Here is a 25,173-nt window from a genome sequence, read left to right as displayed (position 1 = left end):
AAGTTTAGACCAGCATCTTATTCTATATGCCACAGTAAGTTCCAAGTGAATATATGACCTAAATATGAGGTCACGTAGTTTTAAAACTGGAGGAAAATAAAAGTACCATTCATAGGTATGACCAGGAAATAGAGAGTAGAGATGGTGAAAGATAAAAGAGAATTTCCCACGTATGAAATTGGGAAGTTTTTACTCTAATAAAATTAATGCAGGTAGGATAAGAAGGGAAGATTTTTTCATGAAATATCTCTGATAAGGGTCTAATATCCAAGATCTGGATTTCATTTAATTCTCTCTGTCAAGACCTAGGTGGATAAGAAGTCATAGGATATAAACAAATAGTTCCCCAAATGAGAATTTAAACATATTAACAACCATATGAAAAATTTTGTCAAATCGTTTGTGATAAGGGAAGTACAAATTAAAACCACTCTGAGGATTGTCAAAGATGTTCTAAGACAGAAATAGTCAATGCAAGAAGGCAAAGGCTTGGATGCTTTGTCTGTGAAGATGTGAATGGGCCCAATCCTCCTGAGAAGCAATTTTGAATTATGTTGTTTTTTTTTTTTTTTTAAAGTGACAGCCTTTCATAAACTTTGGACCCTGGAGGCCATATGGTTCTAGTTACTTGGGCAAGTCACTTACTCAATCTTTACCTCATTTTCCTCACCTTGGAAATGAAGAGATTAGACTTGATGGTGTATCAACAATCTTGCTAGCAGCTACTATGGCTGTGTAACACCACCAACACACTAGCACACAGAAAGGTGCTAACACAGGTTCTTTGATCTGCTTTACTAAGGAAAGCAATGTGAAAGGGTTAACAATCTCACTTTAATCACACATATAAATATAACTCACTTAGTTCAGGAGGAAGAGTCAGCAACCTGAACTTTAGAGCAAATACAAACAAATTACAAATATCAACAGGTAGACCTTATCTCATTCAAATCACAATTCATAGTTACCAGGAAAGCATCACCATCTGGGTTTACAAGCTCAGGCTGGGGCTCTTAACAACAGCTGTCCAGAGTCTCCACATCAACACTCCTCCATGAGTGATAGCCCTAGACAGAATGCTTACCTTTGATTTTTTATACCCTGTTCAGGGCCTGAAGGATTCATACCTAATCAGCAAAAGGGTGTGGGTCTGGGGCTTTGCACCTAGTAAGGCTTAAAGGCATTTGATTACTTTAGCATTTCTAAAAGAGAAAACAGTAAAAAAAAAAAAAAAAAGTCCCACCTTAATTACCAATACAGATGGAACCCTTCTAGTAGTAGCATGATTATTTAGTGGCCTCTGAGCTTCCTTCCAGCCCTTGGTGCCACAATTCTCAAATGACAACTTATGCATCTTATGGCTTCTGGTGAATGATGTTAGCTCATGGTCCTCAGAGGGCTAGATAATGAGAGAGAGTTTCTGTGCTTTGGGAGGTAGGGTACATAGAAAGCATGGAGCATGCCGGGATAGTTAGCAAACAGGCAGTGCCAGGTCAGAGACAAACTTTACCAATACTTTTGCCAAGGGCCAGCTCTGATTTCACATTTCACTTCTTAGTCATCAGAAGACCTAGAGTCAAGTCTTGATTGTCACTTAAATACAAATTGTGTTGATCATGGGCAACTCACTGGCCCTTCTCTGGGCTTCTCTTCTGTTAAGGCATAAATGATCTCAAAGGTAATTCTAGCCCTAATATCACGTGGGTTATCTGTGGATTCTTTCATCTGTGTCATACTTGTCACACTGTACCCTAGTGATAAAACAAAGGATGGGAGTCTTTTGGCTTTAAAGAATGGTAAGTAACTACTAGGTCTGTATCCCAAGGACATCATAAAAAAGGGAAAAGGACCCACATGTACAAAAATATTTGTAGCAGCTCTTTTTTGGAAATTGAGGGGATGCCCATCGATTGGGGAATGGCTGAACAAGCTGTGGTATATGAATGGAATGGAATACTGTTGTGCTATAAGAAATGATGAGCAGGGGGACTTCAGAAAAACCTGGAAAGACTTATATGAACTGATGCTGAGTGAAGTGAGCAGAACCAGGAGAATATCGTACACAGTGACAGCCACATTGTGCAAGGACTGACTTTGATAGACTTAACTCCCTTGAGCAGTACAATAATCTAAGGCAGTTCCAAAAGACTCATGGTGAACATGCCATCCACATCCAGAGAAAGAACTATGGAGTCTGAACGCAGATGGAAGCAGACGATTTTCTCCCTTTTTTTAGTTGTTTTTTCCTTCTCATGTTCTGATTCTTCTTTTACAACATGACTAATGTGGAAATATGTTTAATATGATCATGTATTATAGCCTATGTCAGATCGCATGCTATCTTGGGAAGGAGGGAGGGAAGGGAGGAGAAAAAAATTTAGAACTCAAAATCTTATAAAAGCAAATGTTGAAAACTAAAAATTAATTAAAATAAGGAACAACAAAAGAGAATGACAAATGGAACTATGTGACTGATACAAATCATAATCAACATTAACCCTGAAAGTGAGATGGTAGTAAACAGCAGTAGTCTGTGTGTGTGTGTGTGTGTGTGTGTGTGTGTATGTATGTGTAGGCTATTCTAGGGACCAGGATGAAATTAGGTTATTCTATGTGTTTTTAAATTCAGATTTTAACAGTAGAGTGTCCTCGGTTTCTTTATCCATTTTTACCTTTTTTATTTTTTTTGAAGGTGGGGCATGACCTTAATTTATGGAAGCCATTTTCAGCTCATTAAAAAACTAAATATCTGGAGAGAGTGATTTGATGCATTTAAAAGATTTTTTTTTCCAACTCACAGTTCATTTCCTTGCCAGAAGCCTTGACTAAAAACCTCCTCAGAGTGTAGCAGCCATGTTTGGACCTCTCAGACAGTAAGGGAAAGATCGTGGTGTTAAATGTTGATGTTAATCCAAATGTAGACATTTTCTACAGGTGGAACAATTCATGCTCAATCCATGATTCTTTCTGAAAAAACAGTGAGCGCTAGTGGTTGAGACTAGTTTGAACGTCTTTGAGACCTCTTCATGTGTTACAAGGGATACGTTTTATACTGACTCTTGCTTAAATCACAGCTTCAGCATATTCTTGTCTCTGTGGGGAGCCATGTTTTTCGGTGTCTTTTGTGGTAGCATCTTAACAATAAGAATTATAAACATAACAAATATAATATATAACTAGCATTACATATAATAGCATAACTAGCATCTATGTAGTTTTTTAAGGTTCGCAGAGGCTTTGAATAGTTGCATCTTGTTTGAGCCTTGCAACAGCCCTAGGAGGTAGTTGTTTTTATCCCCACTTTACAGATGAGGAAACCAAGCCTGAGAGAGGCCATGTGACTTGCCCAGTCTCATACAGCTAGGTATCTGAGGCAGGATTTGAACTCTGGTCTTCCTGACCGCAAATCCATCACTCTACCCACCGTGCCTCCTACATATATAAGAATGTTCTGGGCTTGACTTTATTCTTTGATTTGTGGTGCAGATGTTTGTAAGTGGCTCAGTGTCTCTCTGACTTCATCTTCCTATCTTTGCGATAGACAAAATAATCCCTGCTCTTTTTGTCCCTTTTTGTGAGAATGTTGGAGACAGGTGCTTTGTAAGTCCCACTGAGCTCTGCAGAGGATGAGGCTCTCCCAAATGTGAGGCTTTCCTCACAATGTCTTTGGTGTGTTCTTTAATCATCCTCCAGGGAAGGAGGCTTTTGAGTGGTAACTGCCAAAGATCCCAGCTTGTGGAGTAAATGCTCCTCAAGATGGCTGTTTCCTGGTGGTGGTCCTCATAGGAATGATTGGTGATGAAGTGAAGCAGTAGGGAGAAGTGGAAAGACCCCTGGATGGGAATTAGGGAACCTGGATTTGAATCCTGACTTTGCCTGTATGAGCTTGGACCAGACTCATTGCAACTCAGATTCCTCTTCTGTAAAATTAAGTGGTTTGACTGGGTGACTTCTACATAGCCAATGTGATCCCCACAGCAGCTGCTATGAATATGCAGACCTATGTCAAGGGTTGAATGCAAAATATAGCAAACTCTCTTCCTCAAAGGTGAAACCAAGATATTTATTCAGATACCAGAAAGCCAAATCCACCATGGTAATGCCAATCCAGGGAGCATCAACAACCCTAAGCCTTCCATCTGTCAGGCCTCCCCACAAACAAGCTCCCCTAGGCAAAATTCCTCCCTCTCTCATTCACACTAGCTGCTCTGCCTCACTCTCTCACTTCCTGCTGCACCTGTTTGGCAAGCTCCTCCCACCATGGGCTCCATGTTACTCAGGCTCCATCACAGCAGTCAGCTGGGCCTGAGCTCAAAGCAGGTCACATAGGCCTATTAATGAGCCAGAAGGATCTTTCCATTCCATTAACATTACAACTTCTAAGGTCACTTTCACCTCTAATTCCATATCTGATGATGATCATGATGATAAAATTAGCCTCCATAGCACTTTATAGTTAATTGTGCTTTACTTCTGTTACCTCATTTGATACTCATGGTTTAGTAGAAGGCACTGCCTCTGGAGTCAGGACCTGGGTTCAAAGCCCACTTCAGACACTACCAGGATGATCTTGGACAAGTCACCTAAAACTCCCTGGGTCTCAATTTCCTCATTTCTAAGATAAGGGGGTTGGACTGGATGGCCTTGGTATAGTACAACTTTTCAGGACTACATAATTCTGAAGCAGGTGTCATAGTAGTTGGCTTATGAAAGTGTATATTTGACATGTAAGTTTCTTCTTCCCCATAGGAACTGGTGCCATCATACTGTGACAAAGATGGTCTCCTGTCAAGTACAGAATGGGTCAGAAACAGTGTTCCAGAGGGTGTACCAGAGCTGCCGATGGCCAGGACCGTGTACTAACTTAGTCAGGTAAAAGTCTTTATGTTACCCCTCTCTCATTGTTCTTTTTCCTTTGCATTTTCTGACTCAAGCCTCATGGATAGATGCATCTTTTCATAGGTCCATTGAATATGTTCAGTTCTAATTTTGTTAGCTAAGGCAACTGGCAGAAGCTGAATTGGCCAGAATAGTGTTTTTGCATTGGGCATCAGTGATTAATTATCATATCATGTCATATTATTAATGCAATTACATTAGAATTATAAATTAATAATAATAGTTGGCATTAATATAGTACTTTAAGGTTTGCAAAGCACTTTAACAGCTCATTATGCTTTATATGTAAAATAAATCTGCATCACTTTGGCACCTTGATGTATATAGATGTCATGAAGTTGTTTTTGTCTCCATATCTATATTTGTTGTTGGATCCTCTGTGTGATTTTGATCGTGTTAGGATCTATCCCCTCAAGGATAATGGTGTAAAAGAATGGGTTATTTTAGTTTTCTGTGGTTTTTTTTAATAACAAATTATAGATGTTTTCTGTTTCTCATATCACCATAGTGTCCCATGTGTCCCTCTCCCTCCCTGTCCCTGAGAGACGTCCCATATGACAAATGGTGGGGGTGGGGTGGATTTTACAGAGGGAAATCAGCAAAATTGAGCAATACATTGAGGAAGTCTGAAAACACACCATGGGTAACACCTGGAACTTCCCACTTCCACCAACAGGCGGGTTAAGAACAAAACTCTTTGTTCAAGTTCAACCAGATCTTTATAATTCTGTCACATTTACTTGTGATTGTTTTTGGAGTAGAATTGTTCTTTCCTTTTCCATTGCTGTAGGTGCTGTGGATGTTGTTTTCTTGGCTCTGCTGACTTCACTTTATATGAGTTCATGCAAATCTTTCTATGCTTCTCTGTATTTATCACACATGTCATCTCTTACAGCACAGAAATATTCTATTACACTTATGTAACACGATTTACTTAGCCATTCTTCAATCGATGGGCATCTACTTTGTTTCCAATTCTATTACAAAAAATGCTACTATAAGTATTCTGGAGTATATGGGGACATTTTCTTACCAATGGCTTCCTTGGGGTATAAGCCCAGTAATAGAGTCTCTGTTTCAAAAGGTATGAACATTTTTATTCACTTTATTTGTACAATTCCAAATTGTTTTCCAAAATGATTGTACCATTTGACAGCTCCACCAACAATGTATTGATGTGCCTGTCTTTCCACAGTCAGTCCAAATTGACTGTTGCCACTTTTTGTCATTTTTGAAAATTTTCAGAGTTGGTTTGGTTTTCATTTCTCTTATTATTAATCATTTGGAACATTTTTTCATGTGGTTATGAATATTTTTCACTCTGTCTTTTGAGAACTGTTTGTTCATATCCTTTAGCCATTTATCTACTGGGGAATAACTGTTTGTTATTTACATGTATGTGTGTGTGTCTGTGTGTATAAAACTACATATGTATATATATAACTCTATAACTCTCTATAACTACAACTATAAACTACATATATGTGTATCTAACTCTATAACATATATATGTATATATATGTGTGTGTGTGTGTGTGTGTGTGTGTGTGTGTGTATAGTTTCTATATTTTGGATAACAAACCTTTATCAAAGAAATTTGATACAAAGGTGTTTTTTTTCCCCATTAGACCACTTCCCTTCCTATCCTGGATAAATTCATATAATCTGTGTGGAAACTTGCAAGTAATCAAAGCAATTTATTTCATCTTTTGTAATTGCCTCTATCTCTTGTTTGGTTAAGAATATATCTTAGCCTGGAGAAGAAAAGACCTAGAGGGATTTAAATATTGCAAAGGCTGTCATATGGAGGTGGGATTTGTTGTGTTTAGCCAATGGCTAGAAGTTACAGAAAAACAAATTCAGGCTTGATGTTAGGAAAACATCTGGACTATGAGAGGGAGGAGCCCCAGAGCAGGATGGGCAGTCTCCAGAGGTGGAGAATTCCCCTCTTTGGAGGTCTTCAAATAAAGTCTGGATGACTGCTTGTTGGGTGTGTAATAGTGGGGATTCCTTTTGTGTATAGGTTAAGCTGGATGGCTGCTGGGGACCTTTCCACCTCTTGTGATTCTGTGACCTATACACATGGATGAGGTCACAGACCTATTCAAGTATATAAAAGGACTGATTTACCATGCTTTGAATATGCATGGGATTTTTCTATCTAGAAGTTATCCTTTCTTTTTGTGCATTCTCAATCTCTCCTTCTGCATCAACTCTTTCCCATCTGCTTACAGTCACTCAGGTCTCCCAGTCCTTTACAAAAAGCCTTCCCTTCAGAAATCTGGGAAACAATTTTTACAGCCAGTGTCTCTGATAAAGGCCTCATCTCTAAAATATGTAGAGAACTAACTGTAGGGTTAATGGAATATAAGATCTTCCCGTCCATTAATAGGCCTATGTGACCATATGAGTTCCCTTTTTCTCCTTGGTACAGGGGCCGTGTTCCCAGGTTTAGAGGTACGCAAGTGTTTTATCTCATTAATCGCTGATGTTTTACCCCTTCAACTCTGGCCCAGCTCACAGCTATGATATGTCCCGTGCCAAGTCACGTAGAGCCAGCTACGTACATGGGCTTTCATGCCTTTTTGCACTGAGCCAATATTAACTATATAAATATATATATATAAATATATATATACACACATACATATATACATATATGTATATATACATATATACATATATGTGTAAATATCTATATCTATATCTATATCTATATCCTAGAAGATTGACATAGGGTGCAGAACTCGCTAGGGGACAGGAACTCTAGGAGAGGAAGCTCACTGGAGGGAGACCCGCCCATGGGAAGGACACTTAGCTTAAGCTAGTAGCTGTTATCCAGGAGCCTCCTGGCTATGAAAGAGAACTGAGATGGCAGTGCTCTCCAGTCTAGTGATGTGTGTAAATATTTCTGTTGCTCTGTTGAGCTTTGTTTTCCTGTATTTCTATAGTGATGTTTTGTCTGGCCTTAGTGTACAGAGTAAATGTTATACTGGTTTAATTTTGAGTGAATAGTGCTTATTATATCTTGCATTTCGATCCTTAAAATATAAACACATATTCATAGCAGTTGCTCATATTGCATTGGTGATATAAGAACTGAGTCAAATTTATAAGAATACAAGTCATTTCCCAATTGATAAATGGTCAAAGGATATGAACAAACAGTTTTCAGAGGAAGAACTTAAAGCTATCTATAGTTATATGAAAAAATGCTCTAAATTATTATTGATTAGAGAAATGCAAATTAAAACAATTCTGAGGTACCACATCACACCTATCAGATCAGCTAACATGACAAAACAGGAAAATGATAAATATTGAAGATGTGGGAAAATTGGAACACTAATACAGCCATTCTGGAGAGCAGTTTGGAACTATGCCCAAAGGGCTATAAAACTATGCATACCCTTTGATCCAGCAAGACCACTACTAGGTCTATATCCCAAAGAGATCATAAAAATGGGAAAAGGACCCACATGTACAAAAACATTTATAGTAGCTCTTTTGGTGGTGGCCAAGAATTGGAAATTGAGGGGATGTCCATCCATTGGGGAATGGCTGAACAAGTCGTGGTATACGAATGGAATGGAATACTATTGTGCTATAAGAAACAATGAGCAGGCAGACTTTAGAAAAACCTGGAAAGACTTGCATGAACTGATGCTGAGTGAGGGGAGCAGAACTAGGAGAATATTATACACAGTAACAGCCACATTGTGTCATGACTGACTTTGATAGACTTAGCAATACAAAGATCAAAGAGAACTCCAAAAGGGTCATGATGGAAAATGCCATCCACATCTAGAGAAGTAGCTATGAAGTCTGAATGCAGCTCGAAGCAGACTATTTTCTCTTTTTTGTTGTTTTTTTCTTTTTCTCATAGTTTTCTCCTTTTGTTCTGATTCTTCTTTAAAAATATGGCTAATATGCTTAATATGATTATACATGTAGCACCTGTATCAGATCGCATGCTGTCTTGCCAAGGGGGGAAGGAATGGAGCAGAAAAGTTTAGAACTCAAAGTCTTTTAAAAGTGAAGGTTGAAAACTAAAAATAAATAAATTTTTAAAAATAAAATGAAAATAAAGCCTTCCCTTGACCCTTCTATTCCATCCAACTCCCACCTTATCTCTCTCCTCCTCTTCATTGTTAAATGTGTGATAAAAGCTGTTTCTATTGGATGACTTTACTGCCTCACCATCCACCCTCTCTTGAATCCTGGACAATTGAGCTCTGCCCCCACTTTGCTAAAATAGCTCTTTCAGGAGTCACCAATGACCTCCTAATTACTAGACCCAATGGCCTTTTTTGATTCTTCACCTTCCTTGTTTTGGGCACTATGCTAATTACTAGACATAAAGGAACTTATTCTAAAAAAGAAAACAATATGTAAATAAGTAGGTGCATACAAAATTCATAAGTAGTAGATAGATAGTAACTTCAGTGGAAAAGGCCCTGTTTGGAAGACTTTGAGAGCATTTGTCAGTTATGACTGTAGAACTTGTTCACTTACTGCCATATAGGTCCTGTCATTATCATTATCTGACAACTCTAGGTAACTAATTGCAAGTTCGTTTTGTTTTTATGTAAAAAAGAACTTCAAGCTCTAACGATGAAAGCGACTGCCCATGTCCCAGCGCCACTCACAAATGGCGTGTGTTGTGGTCCCTGCGCCTGCCCTGCACTTGTCTCTGTCTCTGACCATAGCTCAAACATGCCCACTGTCCCCCTGAGCTGTGGGGGACCTGAAGAGAGGGCCCTGGGGGTGTCGGCTGACCGGCCTCCTCTGGGGTCGGTGGAGTTGCTGCAGCCTCGCCGGGGCCTCCAGCAGGCCTGGCTTCCATAAGCACTTTTGACGGCTTGTAATCCATCTGCCCCAATTGTCCTTTAGTCATGTTTCAGCCACAGCTTTTACACAAAGCACATTCACCTCCCCCAGCCTTGAGCCTGCTCTTCTGAGAAATGCTCTGGGATTGAATTCCTGTTCTTTATACCCCTGCAAATATTTTTGACACTTGCATTTGGGCTTGCTTCTCATTTCCTCACACTTTGCCCTTCATTTCCCTTTTGATCTGTAACCCTTAAAGAGAAGGTGTCTGCTGCCAAGCCCAATAGAAATACCTCTCCTTTTCCCCTTTTCTGTCTTATTTGCTTTCATTCTGAGACAGATCTCCTGTCTTTGTTCAGTGAGGGAAAGGTGTGGCATTTAGGGGTCTTCCCTTAAGGATCTGGGGTATCATTGGAGAAGAGGATGTGGCAGGGAGGGGAACTCCTGAGAGCTGGCTCCCTCTCATAGTAGGATTCGCTTTGATCTGCTTGGTCCCAGAGGGCAGAAGTAGGACCAGTGGAAGCTGCAGAGCCAAGGACTTGGCCTCCATGTAAGGTGAGAACTTCCTACCAACCAGAGCCATCCCAAAGTGGAATGGCCTAGCCACTTCACTGGATGGCTGTTTGTACAGCATGTTATGATGGGGACTCCTCTTCTGGTATTGATGGGACTTGATACCCATCCAGGTCCCTTTCCACTGAGATTCTGTGTTGAAGGGAGCCAAATATGAATGGTTCAGAACTGAAGGTGGAAGAGAGTGCTTGGAGTGGGATGGAACACACAAGTGTTCATGGAGGAGGCAGCCCTTGACCTGGAAGAGGCAGTGAGGAGGAGGAAAGACTGCATTCCAGTTGTGGTGGCCGGCCTGTATGGAAGTGCACTGTGAGGTCAGGAAATGATTTGACTCTTCACTTGGCTGAAATGTAGCATGTGAAGAGCAGTTGTGTGAAGTAAGACCAGAGAGATGGAGAGTATGGAAGCAAACCCCAGATGCCTTGAGAGGCCCCAGTATCTCGCTCTGTAGGTTAGGCAGTAGGGAGCCATGGAAGATGGTTGAGCAGTGATGACATATGGTCATGCCTGGACAAAGGAAGATTATGTGGCAGACTCTGTGAAGGACAGAAAATCTGGTAAAATCTCCATGGTGAGAACAAGACAAACCAGCCCACCTAGCGCTGAATGTAAACTTGGGATCTGAGTCTTTCTCTGGGCTTGGTTTTTTCATCTGTTAAATGAGGGAATTAAATGATGATAGATTTTATCTAAATGAACATTTTTGTGATGCTAGTTCCAAAGTGATTCTGCTCTGTGCCACCAACCTTACAACAGCCTTGGGCACCCCTCCTGCTATGGGGGTCCCAGGCCTGGGGGGCATCTCTAGAGGCCTGGATCTCACTGCAGAGCTCGTCACCTCTCTGTCCTCAAAGCTGGAGGGGACTGCTAGAGCTGGTTGGATGCAGGGGAAACCCAGGAGTTTATCTCCTCAAAGAGTTTGTACTTTCTTACCCTTCCAGATTCACTTCCTCTCTCTAGACACATCATGCTGGGGCTTCTGTTTTTAGATATGTAAGAGGCTGAATAGAGCTGACTTTGAATTTGCATTTATTAAGCACCTACTGGGTATAAGACTGTGGAAAGTCAGTGGCCAGTAGGAAGAATGTAGGGCAACCTTATTTCCTATAATTATTAATAAAATAAAAGTGAAAACAACAGCTTTGGGGAGTTTATGTAAGACTCACAAAGAAATGAAGAAGTTGGACCCCACAAAGCTATGATAATGATAAATCTGAGACCTGTGTTGGAGTCTCTGCCTGATGGGCCTTGTCACCTACAGCTATACCACGGCTGTGCGGCATAGGGGGAAAAGAACAGGGATGGGAGTTGGGAGACATGCGTTCCCACCCTGACCTGTGGCTGACTAGGTGCCACATTGGCTTGTTGGTGGGAAGGGGAAGAATCCCAGAGAAAAGTTCCCAGAGAGCTCCCTGTTGACTTGTCTGGTCTTTCCACAAGGTATAGAAAGGGAGAGGTGGGAGCCAACGGCCTCTGGATCAGGAGCTCAAGGCAAGCACAAGGCTGCCTGGACTTGTTCTGAATGTTGTTTGAAATGTGTGTGCAGCAGTGGAGGGGAAAGTATTTGGAGCCAGGGAGGCTGGGTTCGAATCATGGTTCTGCTCTTGGCTACCTGTGCGACTTAGAGCACGTCACTCTGGACCTTGGTTTTCTCATCTGTAAAATAATGGCTTGGATTAGCTGATCCATAAGCACCCTCTAGCTTTTATCCTTTGATCCTGGAATGCAGTTTCCTTACTCATTAGTCACGGGTTCAAGGACAATGCCAGGATTTGGCTTTGCTTCGGCCTTCTGAGCAAGCCCTTGAGAAGGAAGCAGCTGTATTATTTCACAATTTCTTTCTCTGCCTAAGAGATCATGTTCTGCTCCCTGTTGCTTATTTAGAGAAGGCTTTCTATTGGTTTGTAGAAGGGCCTTGACACTTCAGTTCACCTTGTGGAAGTTAAATTTCGATTGTGGTCAGCAGGGCGCCTCCTTTCCTTGTCCAGGACTGCTGAACGGTTGTGATCCTGACTCTGACCATGAAGTTCTGGTACAGCCCTTGAGAGGTCACGGGACCAGAGGACCAGAGATCCAGAGCTGGAAGGGACCAGACGCCGTCTAGTTCAACTCTGGCTGTCCAGAAGCAGCATAAAGAACAGAAACAGATGCTGTTCACCAGTGGGCTGAGCCTTACAGGGCTTTGGGGTGACATCCTTCTGTACCAGACATGGAAGGTGTAAACTGCTTCTCCACGTTAGCTGGGAATGACCTTCTACATTCTCCTCGCTCTCCCCTGCTGAGGCCCCATACTACCGCTTCCTCTCTGCCCTCGGGCAGCAGCAGGAAACTGGCAAAACTGAGCCGGTGCTGTGGAAGAGATGGCATCCTCCAGTCCTACCACGACAGCAAAGGAAGCCAGTGAAGGTTCCCAAGGGAGCCTCACGGATGGTCCTGTTGCAAGATGAGACACAGCCCTTCCCCCATCACCAAGTCTTGTTAACTGTTTTCCCCCTTTCTATTATTTGAAAGAAAAAACAACCCCACAGCAATCACACGATTCATTCTGGCCTGCTGCCACTAGTTCGACAGCTTAGTATCTGGATTCCACGGCAGAACCGTTCTGATTGTGTTTCTCTTTGTCTCTCACTCCTGCTAAGCCATAGTCGGGGCTCTCTGGAGAGGGGCCTGCGACTGAGATCCCTGACCCCATTTCTCTGAGCGAGGCAACCTATCCTGCCTCCCCACCAACCCGGCTGGGAAGGGCAATGGGGACAACTATACTTCCTTCCTGTCTGTGCAGTTGGGGTTCTGGTAGCAGAAGTTTCTTAAGAGTAAGCCTTTAGGTTGAGAAATAACCTTGTTTTGCATTTGCTCTGCTTACAGGAGACAGTACCTCTTAGGTACCATTCATTCATTCACTCAACAGATACTTACCAAGCAATTGTCACCTGTAAGAGACTGAGCTGGGGAAAAGGAACACCAGTGTGATTCTTAGAGCTTTTCCTCTAAAGCAAATAAGTTAACCTCCCTGGACCTTGCTTTCTCCACTTATAAAACAGGGGTTGTGGAGATCAAGCCAATTCCACAAATCTAACCAATATTTATGAAATCTACTGTGTGTGAGACCAGAGTTGGACTAGCATTGGGCCTCGAGGGCTGGCCTCAGAGTTCAGAAGGATCTGGTTTCAAGGCCAACCTCTGACATCCAGAAAGCCATTTCCCCTTTAGTACTGCAGGTAACCCGACTGGACTGTGAATTACTGAGATGGGTGTTTGCTAGAGGATGGACCTCGTGGGTGTAGTTCTGTACACCAGCGAAATCACAGGGCTGGAAGAACATGCCTAAAGGCACTTAGCTCGGCACTGAGGATCCAAGAATGAACCCTCCCCTCAAGGAATTTGTAGTCCATCTGCCGCCAGTCACCTAGCGTTTATTAAGTGCCTACTATATGCCATGTACTGGGAAAACAAAGTAGAAAGCAAAGTAGAAAGAGTTCCTGCCCACGAGGAGGCCTCATTCTAATGGGAGGGGGGGCAACATGCCAGCAACTATGTACAAACTGGAGACAGAAAGAATAGAAACATTATTATTGGTATTGCTACATGAGATCAACATATTCTCTGTTTGGTCACCAGGTATGGTTTAGGATACTATATTCCTTGGTCTTTAAACGAGTACATATGTAGGAAAGTGGATAGTGAGATGTCTGTTTTAAGTTCATATATTCCAAGATGGTGAGGGAGTCTTGGGCTTTGACTGCAGCCTTCCTGCCCTCAAAGGCATCTCTGCACATGCTCCCACTTCGATGAGTGGCGTGGCAGAGTTTCATGATCGTTGTCATCCAGTGGCAGTTCTCAGTCTTCAAACTGGGATAGAGTTCTAAGATTTTGAACTGGAGAGGGCCTGAGAGCTCAGAGTCCAGCTTATCCTGCTGAGGCTGCGGTAGATTAAGTGATGTGCTCAAATCCCACAAGAGTGAATAGCAAACCAGCAAACCCAGTTTCCCTGGCACCAAACCCCAGATTCTTTCTTTGACACCCTGGCTTATTTTCAGGAGATATTCAGGAAGATATAGTGACTCTTTGCTTGGCAGCTTACAAACCTTTTTGGGAATAGAGTGCCTAGAGCCTTGATCTGGAGGTCATTGGCTGCCCAGCTCTCCCTGTTTTTACCCTATAGAGGGGAGGACCAGGCAAATCAAGAGAGAGTCTCTGGAAAGTTTTCTTTACATGTGACCTCTCCCCCTCCCACCTCCAGTCACATACGGAATTCCCCTTGGCTCGGCCAGCCACAGACATGGGGAGCTAGAAAGTTCTAGAGCCGTCCTAGGTCACCCAAAGAGCAGATTTGCTGTTCAAGGCCTTTGTCATTACTGACGATGCTCTGGTTACTGCAGACTCCAGGTTAATAATTCATTTCTGCGTTAAATTGTAATCAACCCTGAATATTGTCATGCTGCTAACGCTCTGGCCTCCACTCTGCTTTTCCCCCAAGGGTGCACTATGAACTGTGAACTCAGCTGTGTGATCTTACCTCTCTGTTTCTATGAAGTGGGGAGGGGTGTGCCTCATTTTATGCAAAAAGTGTTCCTGAAAGTCTAATGGCCTTTGAGGAGGCTGAGTGGTACAATGATTCACATTTTGGTAAACTGAAGTAGAATGTGAACTGACCTTCCAAGGCAGTAGAAGAGTTAGCTCTTTAAAAGAAGTCAATACCAGCTCCACTTTCACACACTGGCTCTCACCTATGCCTAGGAAACACTCCTTCTTCTCTTCCTTCTCTCACAACCCTTGATTCATAGAGCTTAACAAATGCTTGTGATTTGGTTGCTAAGCTGGACTAGCTGGACAGAGCCCCTAAGGGCACCTCCTAGAGAACTGGGAGCTTAGCTCCTTGTCCCCTTTCCTCTCCTTGCTTCTACTCTCAGGCCTTGGTAGTTCACTTGAGAGGATATACAGTAGATCTCCCTGGGGGGTGGGAGCCTTTTGTCTGGGGAGCATGTTCTGGTGACCCCAGTTTCCAGCCAATACTATAGAGTCCTCCACTATGTAAGCTTGGATAATTTGTGAAATGAGGGGTCCTATTTGATGCTCTCATAGGATGATGGGATCCTAGATTTAGCAGAGGAGGTGAATGCAGGTCATCTAGTCCATGATGTCGAATTCAAATAAGAAAACCACAAATTAACATTATCTGTGTTGTATTATTATTTTATACATTTTGTCAGACTTTTCCCAATTACATTTCCACCTGGTTCAGGGGCACTCAGGTTTTGTGGCTGCTTCTGGTCCTCAGGTTGTGAGTAGGACACCTTTAGAGGTGAAACTCAGAGTGATGTGCCCAAGGTCACAAAGTAGTAGAGGCAGGATCGATTGAATCCAGCTCATCTGACCCCCAGGGGGCCAGCGCTCTTCCCCTGATATCATTCTGAGAATTCAGGCTTGGGACTCATAGCACCGATAGCAGAAACTTCCAGATGAGGAAACTCTCTGCCGAGGTTGGTCAGCACTATCTCTGCAACTAGCAGTCTCAGAGAGCTGCTTGGAGCCCGAGAGGTGAGACAGCTTGCTCAGGGTGACAGCTGAGAGGTAGCAGAAACAAGGCTTGAACCCACGTCTTCCTGGCTCTGAGGCCAGGTCTTTAGGCATCGATCTTTAAGTTGGAGAAGAAGCTGTTAGTCCTCTTGAAGCTTTCTGAGCCCAGTGCCAGGAATGTTAAATAGAAGCAGCCTCTGCTCTGGAGGAGAGCCAAGGGCTTCCACGTACCACCTGCCATTAGCTGAATCTCCTTGGAGGGGAGGGTCAGCATTAGCTAGGCCAGTATTTTACAGGTAACTACAGGATCTGAGAGAAGTTCACAGCAGTGATGTATGACTGACCAGAGCTTGTCTGTTTTTAGAGCCACCAGGACTCTTTAACATCAGTCAGTCTACATACCTACAATGTACCAGACATTGGCTGAGTCCTGAGGCTCTCAGAACGATGACTCAGAATCACAGGATCTCAAAGTTGACATAGAAATTCATCTAATTCAACTCATGCCTGAGCAGGAATCCCCCTCCCAATGGCATCAAGCTGTGCTCATCATGACTCTGCTAAAGACTTGGACTTCTAGGAATGGAGAACTCACTACTAACTAGTGCTAAGTACAAAGAATCTTTTGATCTGCTGATTGAAAATCTGACCTGATGTATATTCTCATCATTGGTCCAAGATCTATCCTTCAGGGACAAGTAGAACGGACGTAAGCCCTCCTCTTGATAGTCCTTCAGATATTTGAAAGCACCCGTGATCTCCATGGCTTGAAGATTAACATTAAAAAAAAACTAAGATCTTGACAACTGGTCCCATCACTGCCTGGCAAATAGAGGGAGAAGAAGTGGAAGCAGTGTCTGATTTTATATTCCTGGGCTCAGAGAGCATGGCAGGGACTCTAGCCATGAAATTAAAAGACCCTTGATCCTTGGAAGGAAAATTGGCAAACCTAGACAGCTGACAAAGATCCATATAGTCAAAGCTGTGGTTTTTCCAGTGAGAGTTGGATTGTAAGGAAAGCTGAGCACCACAGAATCGACACTTTCTAATTGTGGTGCTGGAGAAGACTTTTGAGAGTCCCTTAGATAGCAAGGAGCTTAAATCAGTCAAAACTTAAACTAACTCAGACTATTCACTGGAAGGTCAAATACTGAAACTGAAGCTTAAATAGTTCAGCCACATAATGAGAGGATGGGACTCATTGGAAAAAATGTCTGATGTTGGGAAAGACTGAAGGCGAAAGGAAAAGGGGACAGTAGAGGATGAGATGGATGGATTGTGTCATGGAAGCAACAAACATGAGCTTGGAAGAGATGGTGGAGGACAGAAGAACCTGGTGTGCTGTGGTTCGTGGGGTCATGAAGAGTCAGACACAACTGAAAACAACAGAATTGATCTCTCACCTCCCTCCAAGGCTTCTTCTTCCTAGGCTAAATATCCTTCTTTCCTTCTGTCAGTCCTCTTGGGGAATGGTTTCAAGTTTCTTCATCATCTTTTATCTGGATTTGTTCATTTTCCTTCTAAAATCTGGCCCTAGGAAGGATAAACTTCAATGCAGATTTGGTCTGACTTGGTACTGAGTGTGGGGAGACTGCACCTTTGCCTCTATCTGTGACTTCATTGTTCCAGGTGACAAACTTCTGGCAGTTCAGATAGAAACCTGCCTTACAAGTTAGAATCTTGGAGAGTTACAAGGAGCAGTGGGAGGTGCCCATGGTCACACAGCCCATAAGTGTCTGAGTTGGCATTTGAACCCTGGTCTCTCTGAGTGCAGCATTGGCTCTTTATCTACCAGGCTGCACATATCCCTGTTAATGTGAACAAAGGTGGCTCTTTTGGCCACGTCATGCTATTGGTGCACAGAACGTATTAAAACCCTTAAAGGGTCTTCTTTCTTTGAATAAATCACTTCTTCCCCATCCTGCACTTAGGCACTTGATTTTTTGGGCCCATGTGTAGGGCTTTATGTTTTTTCTTACTAAATTTTTCCTACTAAACTTCATATCGTTAGTTTTAGGCCTCTTTTCCAGTCTGAAATCTTTTTGGATCTTAATTCTGTTAACTGTTTCTCCTTGCTTTGTATCATATGCAAATTTTGTAAGCATACCATCCAACAGAAAGTAAACTCCTTGGGGGCAGGGACTTTTCCATTTTTTTGTCTTTATATTCCTGATCCTAGCACCATGCCAGGTAGGAGCTTAAGAAAGTCTTCTTGATTGATTGGAGTGTGTTTTGATTCAAGTCATTGATTTAAAATACTGAACCAACCTGGGTCAAAGACAGAGCCCTGGGGTTTTCTAAAAATCTTTCCATATTAATATAGATCCATTAATCATTGTTCTTTGGGTCCAGTGAGTCACCTGGTTCTAAGCCCATGTCTCTATCTTGTCCACAAAGTTACCGTGTTTTGTCAAATGAATTATGGAAATCTAAACGTATGATTTCCGTGACATTTTCCTGATACCTTAGTCTAGTGAGACATGGCTTATTCTTAGAGAATCCATTCTGGGATCATAGGAATCAGATCTTTTCTATGTGCCAGGCAACTGACTCTTTAATAAAATATGCTAGAATTTCTTTAGGAGTTGACATCAAGTTTATTGGCCTATAGTTTGAAGTATCTACTTTCCTCACCTTTTTGAAAATGGGAACCACATTTGCTCTTCTCCAAACCTGGGGCACTTGTAGATTCACCCTGATTCTCAAAGATTACCGACAGCAGTTTAGCAATTCCATTGTCACGTTATTCGGTGACCTCCAGTGTGGTTCAGCAGGGGCAGGCGAATCAGAGTGACTGCTGGTAGCTGGGCACTCTTTGACTGTCCTGGGTTTCATTCCTGTGTGAACCATTCCAGCCCTCTTTCCCTCCTCGCCGCACCCCCTCCCCCAACAACCTTACCAGTAGAAGACCGTTTCTTTTGGAGATAATGTTTGTAACACTTAGCACAGTGCCCGGCATATGGTAGGCATCAATAAATACTTATTCCCTCTGTCCTTTTGTAGCAAAAACAGAAGTAAAGAAGGAATGGAATAGTTCCAACTTCTTTACATTATTTATCTTCCTATGCACCTCCAGTTGGGAGGCTGACTTGAACATAACCTTTCTCCTGCTTATAATTGGGAGACAGTGTGGGGTAGTGGAATGAACACAGGATTTGGAGCTAGAGGATGTGGATTCTAATCTCAGCTCTGCTGATTTTGTGACCTTGGGGAAGTCATCTCCTCTTTTGGGCCCCCTTATGTGGCAAAAAGGAGTTTGACTAGAGAACCCTTATAGTTTCTTCTAGCTCTATAATTTTACAGCCCTATATTAAGTCCTTTTTTGTCTTTATCATTTATCATAAGTCTTAGCTGATATAATAATAACTAACATTTATATTGTGCTTATTGTGTGCCAGGTTGGGCTTCGGCCTCCCTGATAGTATTCTAGTACTTTTTAATATTTATTCTCAGTTTCCTGCCTTAGTTTCTGTTTCTTATATTTACTCCAATTCTTAAAGGATTCATCATGTCATCTCTGGGTACTTCTTCTGTTGATGGTAGTCATAACTCCTTTATGCTCTAGAAGATACTTTTATCCGTTGCCGTGGCCACAAACATTTATAACCTACTGGCCAGTCTTTTGAATGAACCTCTCAGAATGTAAAATGGTTGGTTCTCGCAAATCAAGCACACAACCCATTGCTGGGTCTAGATTTGAAATTTTCCTACCTTGATCACACCTGCCAGACCTTGCTCATACTTGAATTGGCCATGGAGTACCCAGGATGATCCACTTCCAAGTCATGATGTCTCTTGGACATGCCCTTTTAAAACCCAAGTTTGTCCGTGGGTTCTCTGTAGAATCATGCTGATATTTCTAAATCAGACAAGAATTAGAAGTCAAGCAATCATCAAACATTTATTAAGCACTTACTGTGTGCCAAGCGCTATGTTAAACTCTTGGAATACAAAGAAAACATGAGAATATGCCCTGCCATTGTGGGAAGAGGCAACATGCATACATATAGATAAGTACGAGATACATGCACAATAGATATGAGGTCATCTTCAAGATGACTCCCAGGATTTCAGGGGTTAATTTTATTTTGCCCATGCCTGTTCCCCCTGGCTTCCTTTGTTTCTGTGCCCCGCACCCCTGCTCCTCCCCCCCGCACCCCCCAGTCCAGCTTCCTTCTTGAGCTGTCTCTCAAACTCCATCAACAAGGCCATTTGCTTTGATGGCATTAGCTGGCCAACATATTCCAGATGTGAAAAGAGGAGGGTGTTTGAATTCTCAGCTTGCTTCTCCATTTCTCAAATCACCTCCCTCTAGCCTTTGACCCCCTTTGCCAGGCTCAGCTTGGCAACAGACATTTCCCCACAGCTCCCTTCATTTCCTTTGGGCCAGCCCCTTTCTGGGGCTGGCCAGGGAGACACTTTAAAGACTTCAGTTTGATGTTTTGTTTTTCCCCTTTTCTGTCCTATGAAAATGACATCCTTTGAGGAACACTCTCCTTGGCCTAGACCTGACCTGTTGAGATTCGCATGTTAATAGAAGCCTCTTCTTAGGGGGTGCTTAATCTTGCTGTACCCCACCTAGGTCAAGTCATGGTCAAACAGGTTTGTTCATCAAGCGAGGTAGACAAATGGAAGAAGGATATTTCCTTTTTGTGCATGGTTGGTCATTCTGAAAAGGACTTGGGGCTGACATGTGTGTTATCAGTCTTTAAAGAACGTCAGAGATGTAGAGAAAGCTCCCCTGGGCTGGCGTGTTCTATCTGGCCACTGGAATGTGTGGCTTGATGGGATGTGAAAAAGGGAGTCAAATTTTGCTTAGCAGGATTGGCCTGTGGTAGCTGGTTATTTCCTCACTCCAGATCCATGGCTCTTAATCAAAAGATTAATTGACTTCCTGCCTCCTTGAAACCCCTACACCCACTTTCCTTTTGTGTCCCCAGATTCTCTCCTCTGATTACCAGGCTGTTTCTTCTCATTCCTTTTCCCATGCAAGAGAGTACTGTGCAGAGGCAGAAGCCAGGGCTTGAGAGTAATGCCTGCCTTGGCTTCTCAGCTCATCTCTGTTATGGGCTCAACATCCTTCCCTCCTGCATATGACTGGTTCTGAAGCTTGTCCTTGGGTGAGAGGGAGGAGCAGCTTCCTAGAGCCCCAGCTTTTGAATTTCAGGTTTGCCTCCTGGCCGTGATTGGCCCTTTGAAAACTGGAAAACATTGGTCCATGAGTCTCCTGTGTAACCACTCCCAAAGATGTCCAGGCCACCATTCCGTGGGGTGATCCATCAGCAGAACCGATGGGATGACTTGAAGGGAGTGGCCATAGAAAGAGGCCATAGAAAATATTTGCTCTAACATGAGCCACCTAAAGTCCTCCTGTTCTGATTGCCTAACAGTTACAAATCTTTCTTTAGTTAAGCAGTCTTTCTAGAGATATGGATTAGGTCTTTGGCCTGAGTACTAGGTGGGGATTAAGAAACCCTCTGACTGAAAATAAACATTGAGGTTCTGGGAGTCAAGGGACCTTCATATAATCCAGGGGTGAGGAACTTGTGGCTGTAAGGCCACATGTGGCCTTCTGGGTTCAAGGCTGCACTTAAGGACCTAGAAGGCCACAGATTCCCCATCCCTGATCACCAGTGATTTGGCGGTAACACTGAACAAGGCAGTTCATTCCCGCCTTTGGGCCTGAGCTCTCTCCCTCCTTCCCCAGGGTCAGAGTCAGTGGTGTTAAACTCAAATAGATGCAGATCCTATATTAGAAAACCACAAACTAACATCATCCATTTGCATTTTATTTGTTTTTATTTTGTTCCACATTTCCCAGTTACATTTTGATCTGGTTCTGAGGACATGGGAGCTTTGTGGCTGCTTGCCGTGGCCATGAGTTTGACATCTATGGAGAAGATGGTCTCTAACATCTCTTCTAGCTTCAACATGCTCTGAATTTTATAAAACCAAATGAATCACATGGTTGTCAGGCAGGAAATCCCAGTCAAGGGCAAAGGGAAGAGAAAGGGGACCCTGAGACCTATCTCCCCACATCCAGATCAGGTTACTGCTTGGTACTGCCTGGCGTTGTTTTCCTCCATGGAAGTTCTGGGGCCTCTAAGCCCCCCACAGAGATGAAACACATGCAGAAAAACCTGCTATGTATGGATCTTCTTTATCTTTCTATCCATTTATCTTGATCCTTTGTGAGATGACTTCTAGAAATGCAGATGTTTTCATGTGTTTATCTTATGTTATTTATGAGATGTTAACTTGTCTTCTGTTACAATTTTTATCTTTATTTCTGGGTCCGCATCTTGGGTTTTCTGGGTCATCTTCAAATAAATATTTTAACTTCTTAATTACCCACGCTTTTCCTTTAATTTCTTTTTGGGTCTTATTGCTGTGACTAGAATTCCCAAAACTAAGTTAAATAGCAGTAGGAAGACTGAATGAGAAAGATTCTAGTCTCTGTTATATGTAATGTTAACTCATGATTTGAGATGTATTTTTCGCATTGTGGAAGAATTATTTTATTTTAAAATGGTTTTTAGCATAAATGTTCATTATGCAGTTACTCTGTTCATTGGCTTTTTAATTACTTACAGTCTCCTGTGTTCTTACCTCCTGAGATCATGGGGCTTTTAAGTACAAAAACTGTGTTCTGCTTTCTTTGAATCCCCCATTTGAAGAAAGATGCTTCAGAGATCTGTCATTTCCTGCCTTCTGCCTTGCTAAGGAAATACTGATCAGAGATCATGAAAAACAGGAGCTGGTGAGCCCCCAGGGGCAGAAGAAATTGAAAATGTAAACAAGTTTAAGGTTTTAGCTTTATTTGTGGATGTAGGTACATAAGACATCTTTAAGGAGGACAGGGAGGTTTGTGCCAAACCCCTAAACATGGAGGCCACAGAAAAACCCCTCTTACTTTCTTCTCACCAAAGGACAAGTAACCCAACTAAGACTCAAGAATACTCTGGAGGACCAGGGATCATAGACACTCTGGGAACTGGAAAATGGAGGCCACTATTTACTTGCTAGAGTTATTGGGTGGTTAGAAAAATGATGGCACCCGAAATAGGAATAAGGAAGTTCAGAATGGCGACAGGTATGAGGAAAAGATCATGAGTTATGTTTTGGACATGTTGAATTTGAAATGTTTACAGGCCATCCAATTTGAAACGTCCAATAGGTGGTGGTGATGTAGGGCTAGACCTCAGGAGAGAGAGAGAGAGACAGAGAGACAAACAGAGAGACAGAGAGAGAGAGACAGAGAAGGGCTGGGTTATAGATGTGGAAGTCATCTGCATTGAGATAATAACAGTGGAACTGATGAGGTCTTCATAAGAGATGGCATAGATAGCCAGGAGAAGGCTGAGGGTATAGCCTTTGGAGGATTCTTGCAGTTTGGGAGTAGGGCATCAATGAAGATCTAGTAGAGGAGACTGAGAGTCAGGTAGGAGGAAAACCAAGAGAGCAATGCCATGAAAACCCAGAGAGGAGAATGTTCAGAAAAAGAGGACGTTTATCAGTGTCATGCTGCAGAGAGGTTAAGGAGAATAAGGATTGAAAAATGGCTGTTAGAGTTGGCAATTAAGAGATTCTAGAAGAATTGGGTAAGTTCATAAAAGGGTCAAATCATATGGGAGGAGAAGTTCTTGCTAACTGGGGACAGGGGTGGGGTATGGAATTAAAAAAGGTTCTATGGAGAAAAAGTAATGTGGCAATCCATTCATCTTCCAAGTCTCATGCATCCACCCAGTCATACCCTTAGCTTCCACATTTGACCAACTGAATGTCTATTGGTGTGTTATCTAAGCACATGAAACAGGCTGGTCCTCACAAAGTGGTGTTATAACATTTGGGTAGGGTTGGAATCTATGTTGGTCCACAATAAAGCGTGGTGCTCCCCAGAGTCTGTGTCTGCCCCACCCAGAGGATCTGGACACAAAATGTACCTACCATTAGGATCTTGGATCAAGTGGCAAAGATCTATAGTACAAACCAAAAACAGTAGAGGGGTCTGGTGTAGACCTGTTGCTGTTCTCGAAGGGGACCAAAATGACATCACTATGCTAGGGCCAAGTTTCAGTGTGTCCGATTGTGGTCGATCAAACCAATGTGAGCTCGGAATGCTCTACCACAGGTTGGGCACAAATAGCCTGTGTGAACATGTGGGGTGGATACTCTAAATGTGCGCATCCTACGTTTCCTTTGAGCTGTTTCAATTCTGCTTTGCTCATAGAGCACAGCACCTTCTCCGATGTGGGCACGCCATGCTGAGCCAGTGTCTACCGTGTCACACAATCCATTCCAAAGTTTTTAAGAGAGGTCTCTAATGGACCAGCAATGGGTCTGGACTAGTTTGAAGTTATCAAGGAACCTGATGAAGCAGCTCCATCTACTGGTATTTCTAGGTATTGTTAAGTCATAGGTTGATCATAAATAATGGAACTAATGATTCCTGTTTTGAATAGAAAGATCCATGATTTTTTAAAAAAGATGGATCGAATGATCTTTCCTCCTTCCCGCTCCTATAGTACTGGCTCTCTGAGTGGAAAGAGCACACTCTATTATCTTTGTGACTACGTATGGCAATGCCAAGATTGTTGATGAGTTCTCATGCCCCACTCATCCCTCTGCCCTGACCGGTGGCTTACAGCAAAGGTATCAAACTGGGGCCTGCCCACGTAGCTGGCAAGACCCCTCGGTGCCGCAGGAACCAGAATAAAATGCAATTGGGAACTGTTAGCTAAATCAGTAAGGATGTGATACAACATAGACAATGTTAATTTGTGGTTTTCTAGATCAATATACAGCTAGCAGGAATCCATTTTAATTTGAGTTTGACACTATGGGCCTACAGCAGTATGTTGGTGAGTCTTAGGATAGTAATGGAGGGAAGGACTTCAGATTATAGGAAGAATTTTAATTTCTCCAGATAAAATAGGTTTGTATGGCTTTGGATACTATGGGATCAGACCCTGGTCAGACGGGGGAGCTCTGGTTGTGGAATGAGCACTGGAGCTATAGAAGGAAGTTAGTGGGATGGTCTTCACCATCTTGAATAGCTTCCATTTCCTCATCTATAAATTGGGAATAATAAGACCTAGAGCACCTGCTATGCAGGGTTGTTGGAATCAGAGCAGAAAGAGGCCTTCGAGCCTTCCTGGTCCAGTCCCTGCGTTTGACAAGCGGACACTGAGGCTCAGCGATCGAGAACTTTGCCCGCGGTCACACAGGGTGCCTGACTGCTGGCCAGGCAGTTCTGTTCAGTGTGCTGCGCCCTGCCAACCTCCAAGCGCTACGCACATTTATGATTCTTACTGTGCCTCTGTCAGAAGGAAAACGCCGCAGGCTTAGTTTGTA

General features: G+C 42.7%; 1 protein-coding gene across 3 annotated transcripts in view; it reads left to right on the top strand.

The window, feature by feature from the left end:
- The window catches only part of COL26A1 (collagen type XXVI alpha 1 chain), a 252,085-nt gene that overhangs the window by 59,820 nt on the left and 167,092 nt on the right, over positions 1-25,173 (top strand). For all 3 annotated transcript variants that reach the window (XM_036765717.1, XM_036765718.1, XM_036765719.1), the window contains one exon: positions 4,750-4,872. In XM_036765717.1, coding sequence (XP_036621612.1) covers positions 4,750-4,872 — 123 coding nt within the window. The remainder of the gene's footprint in view (positions 1-4,749; positions 4,873-25,173) is intronic.

This window comes from Trichosurus vulpecula, chromosome 7 (assembly GCF_011100635.1).
Source record: "Trichosurus vulpecula isolate mTriVul1 chromosome 7, mTriVul1.pri, whole genome shotgun sequence".
Lineage (NCBI taxonomy): Eukaryota > Metazoa > Chordata > Mammalia > Diprotodontia > Phalangeridae > Trichosurus > Trichosurus vulpecula.
Note: the sequence above shows the minus strand (reverse complement) of the source record. Positions and strands in the feature narration are given on the sequence as shown.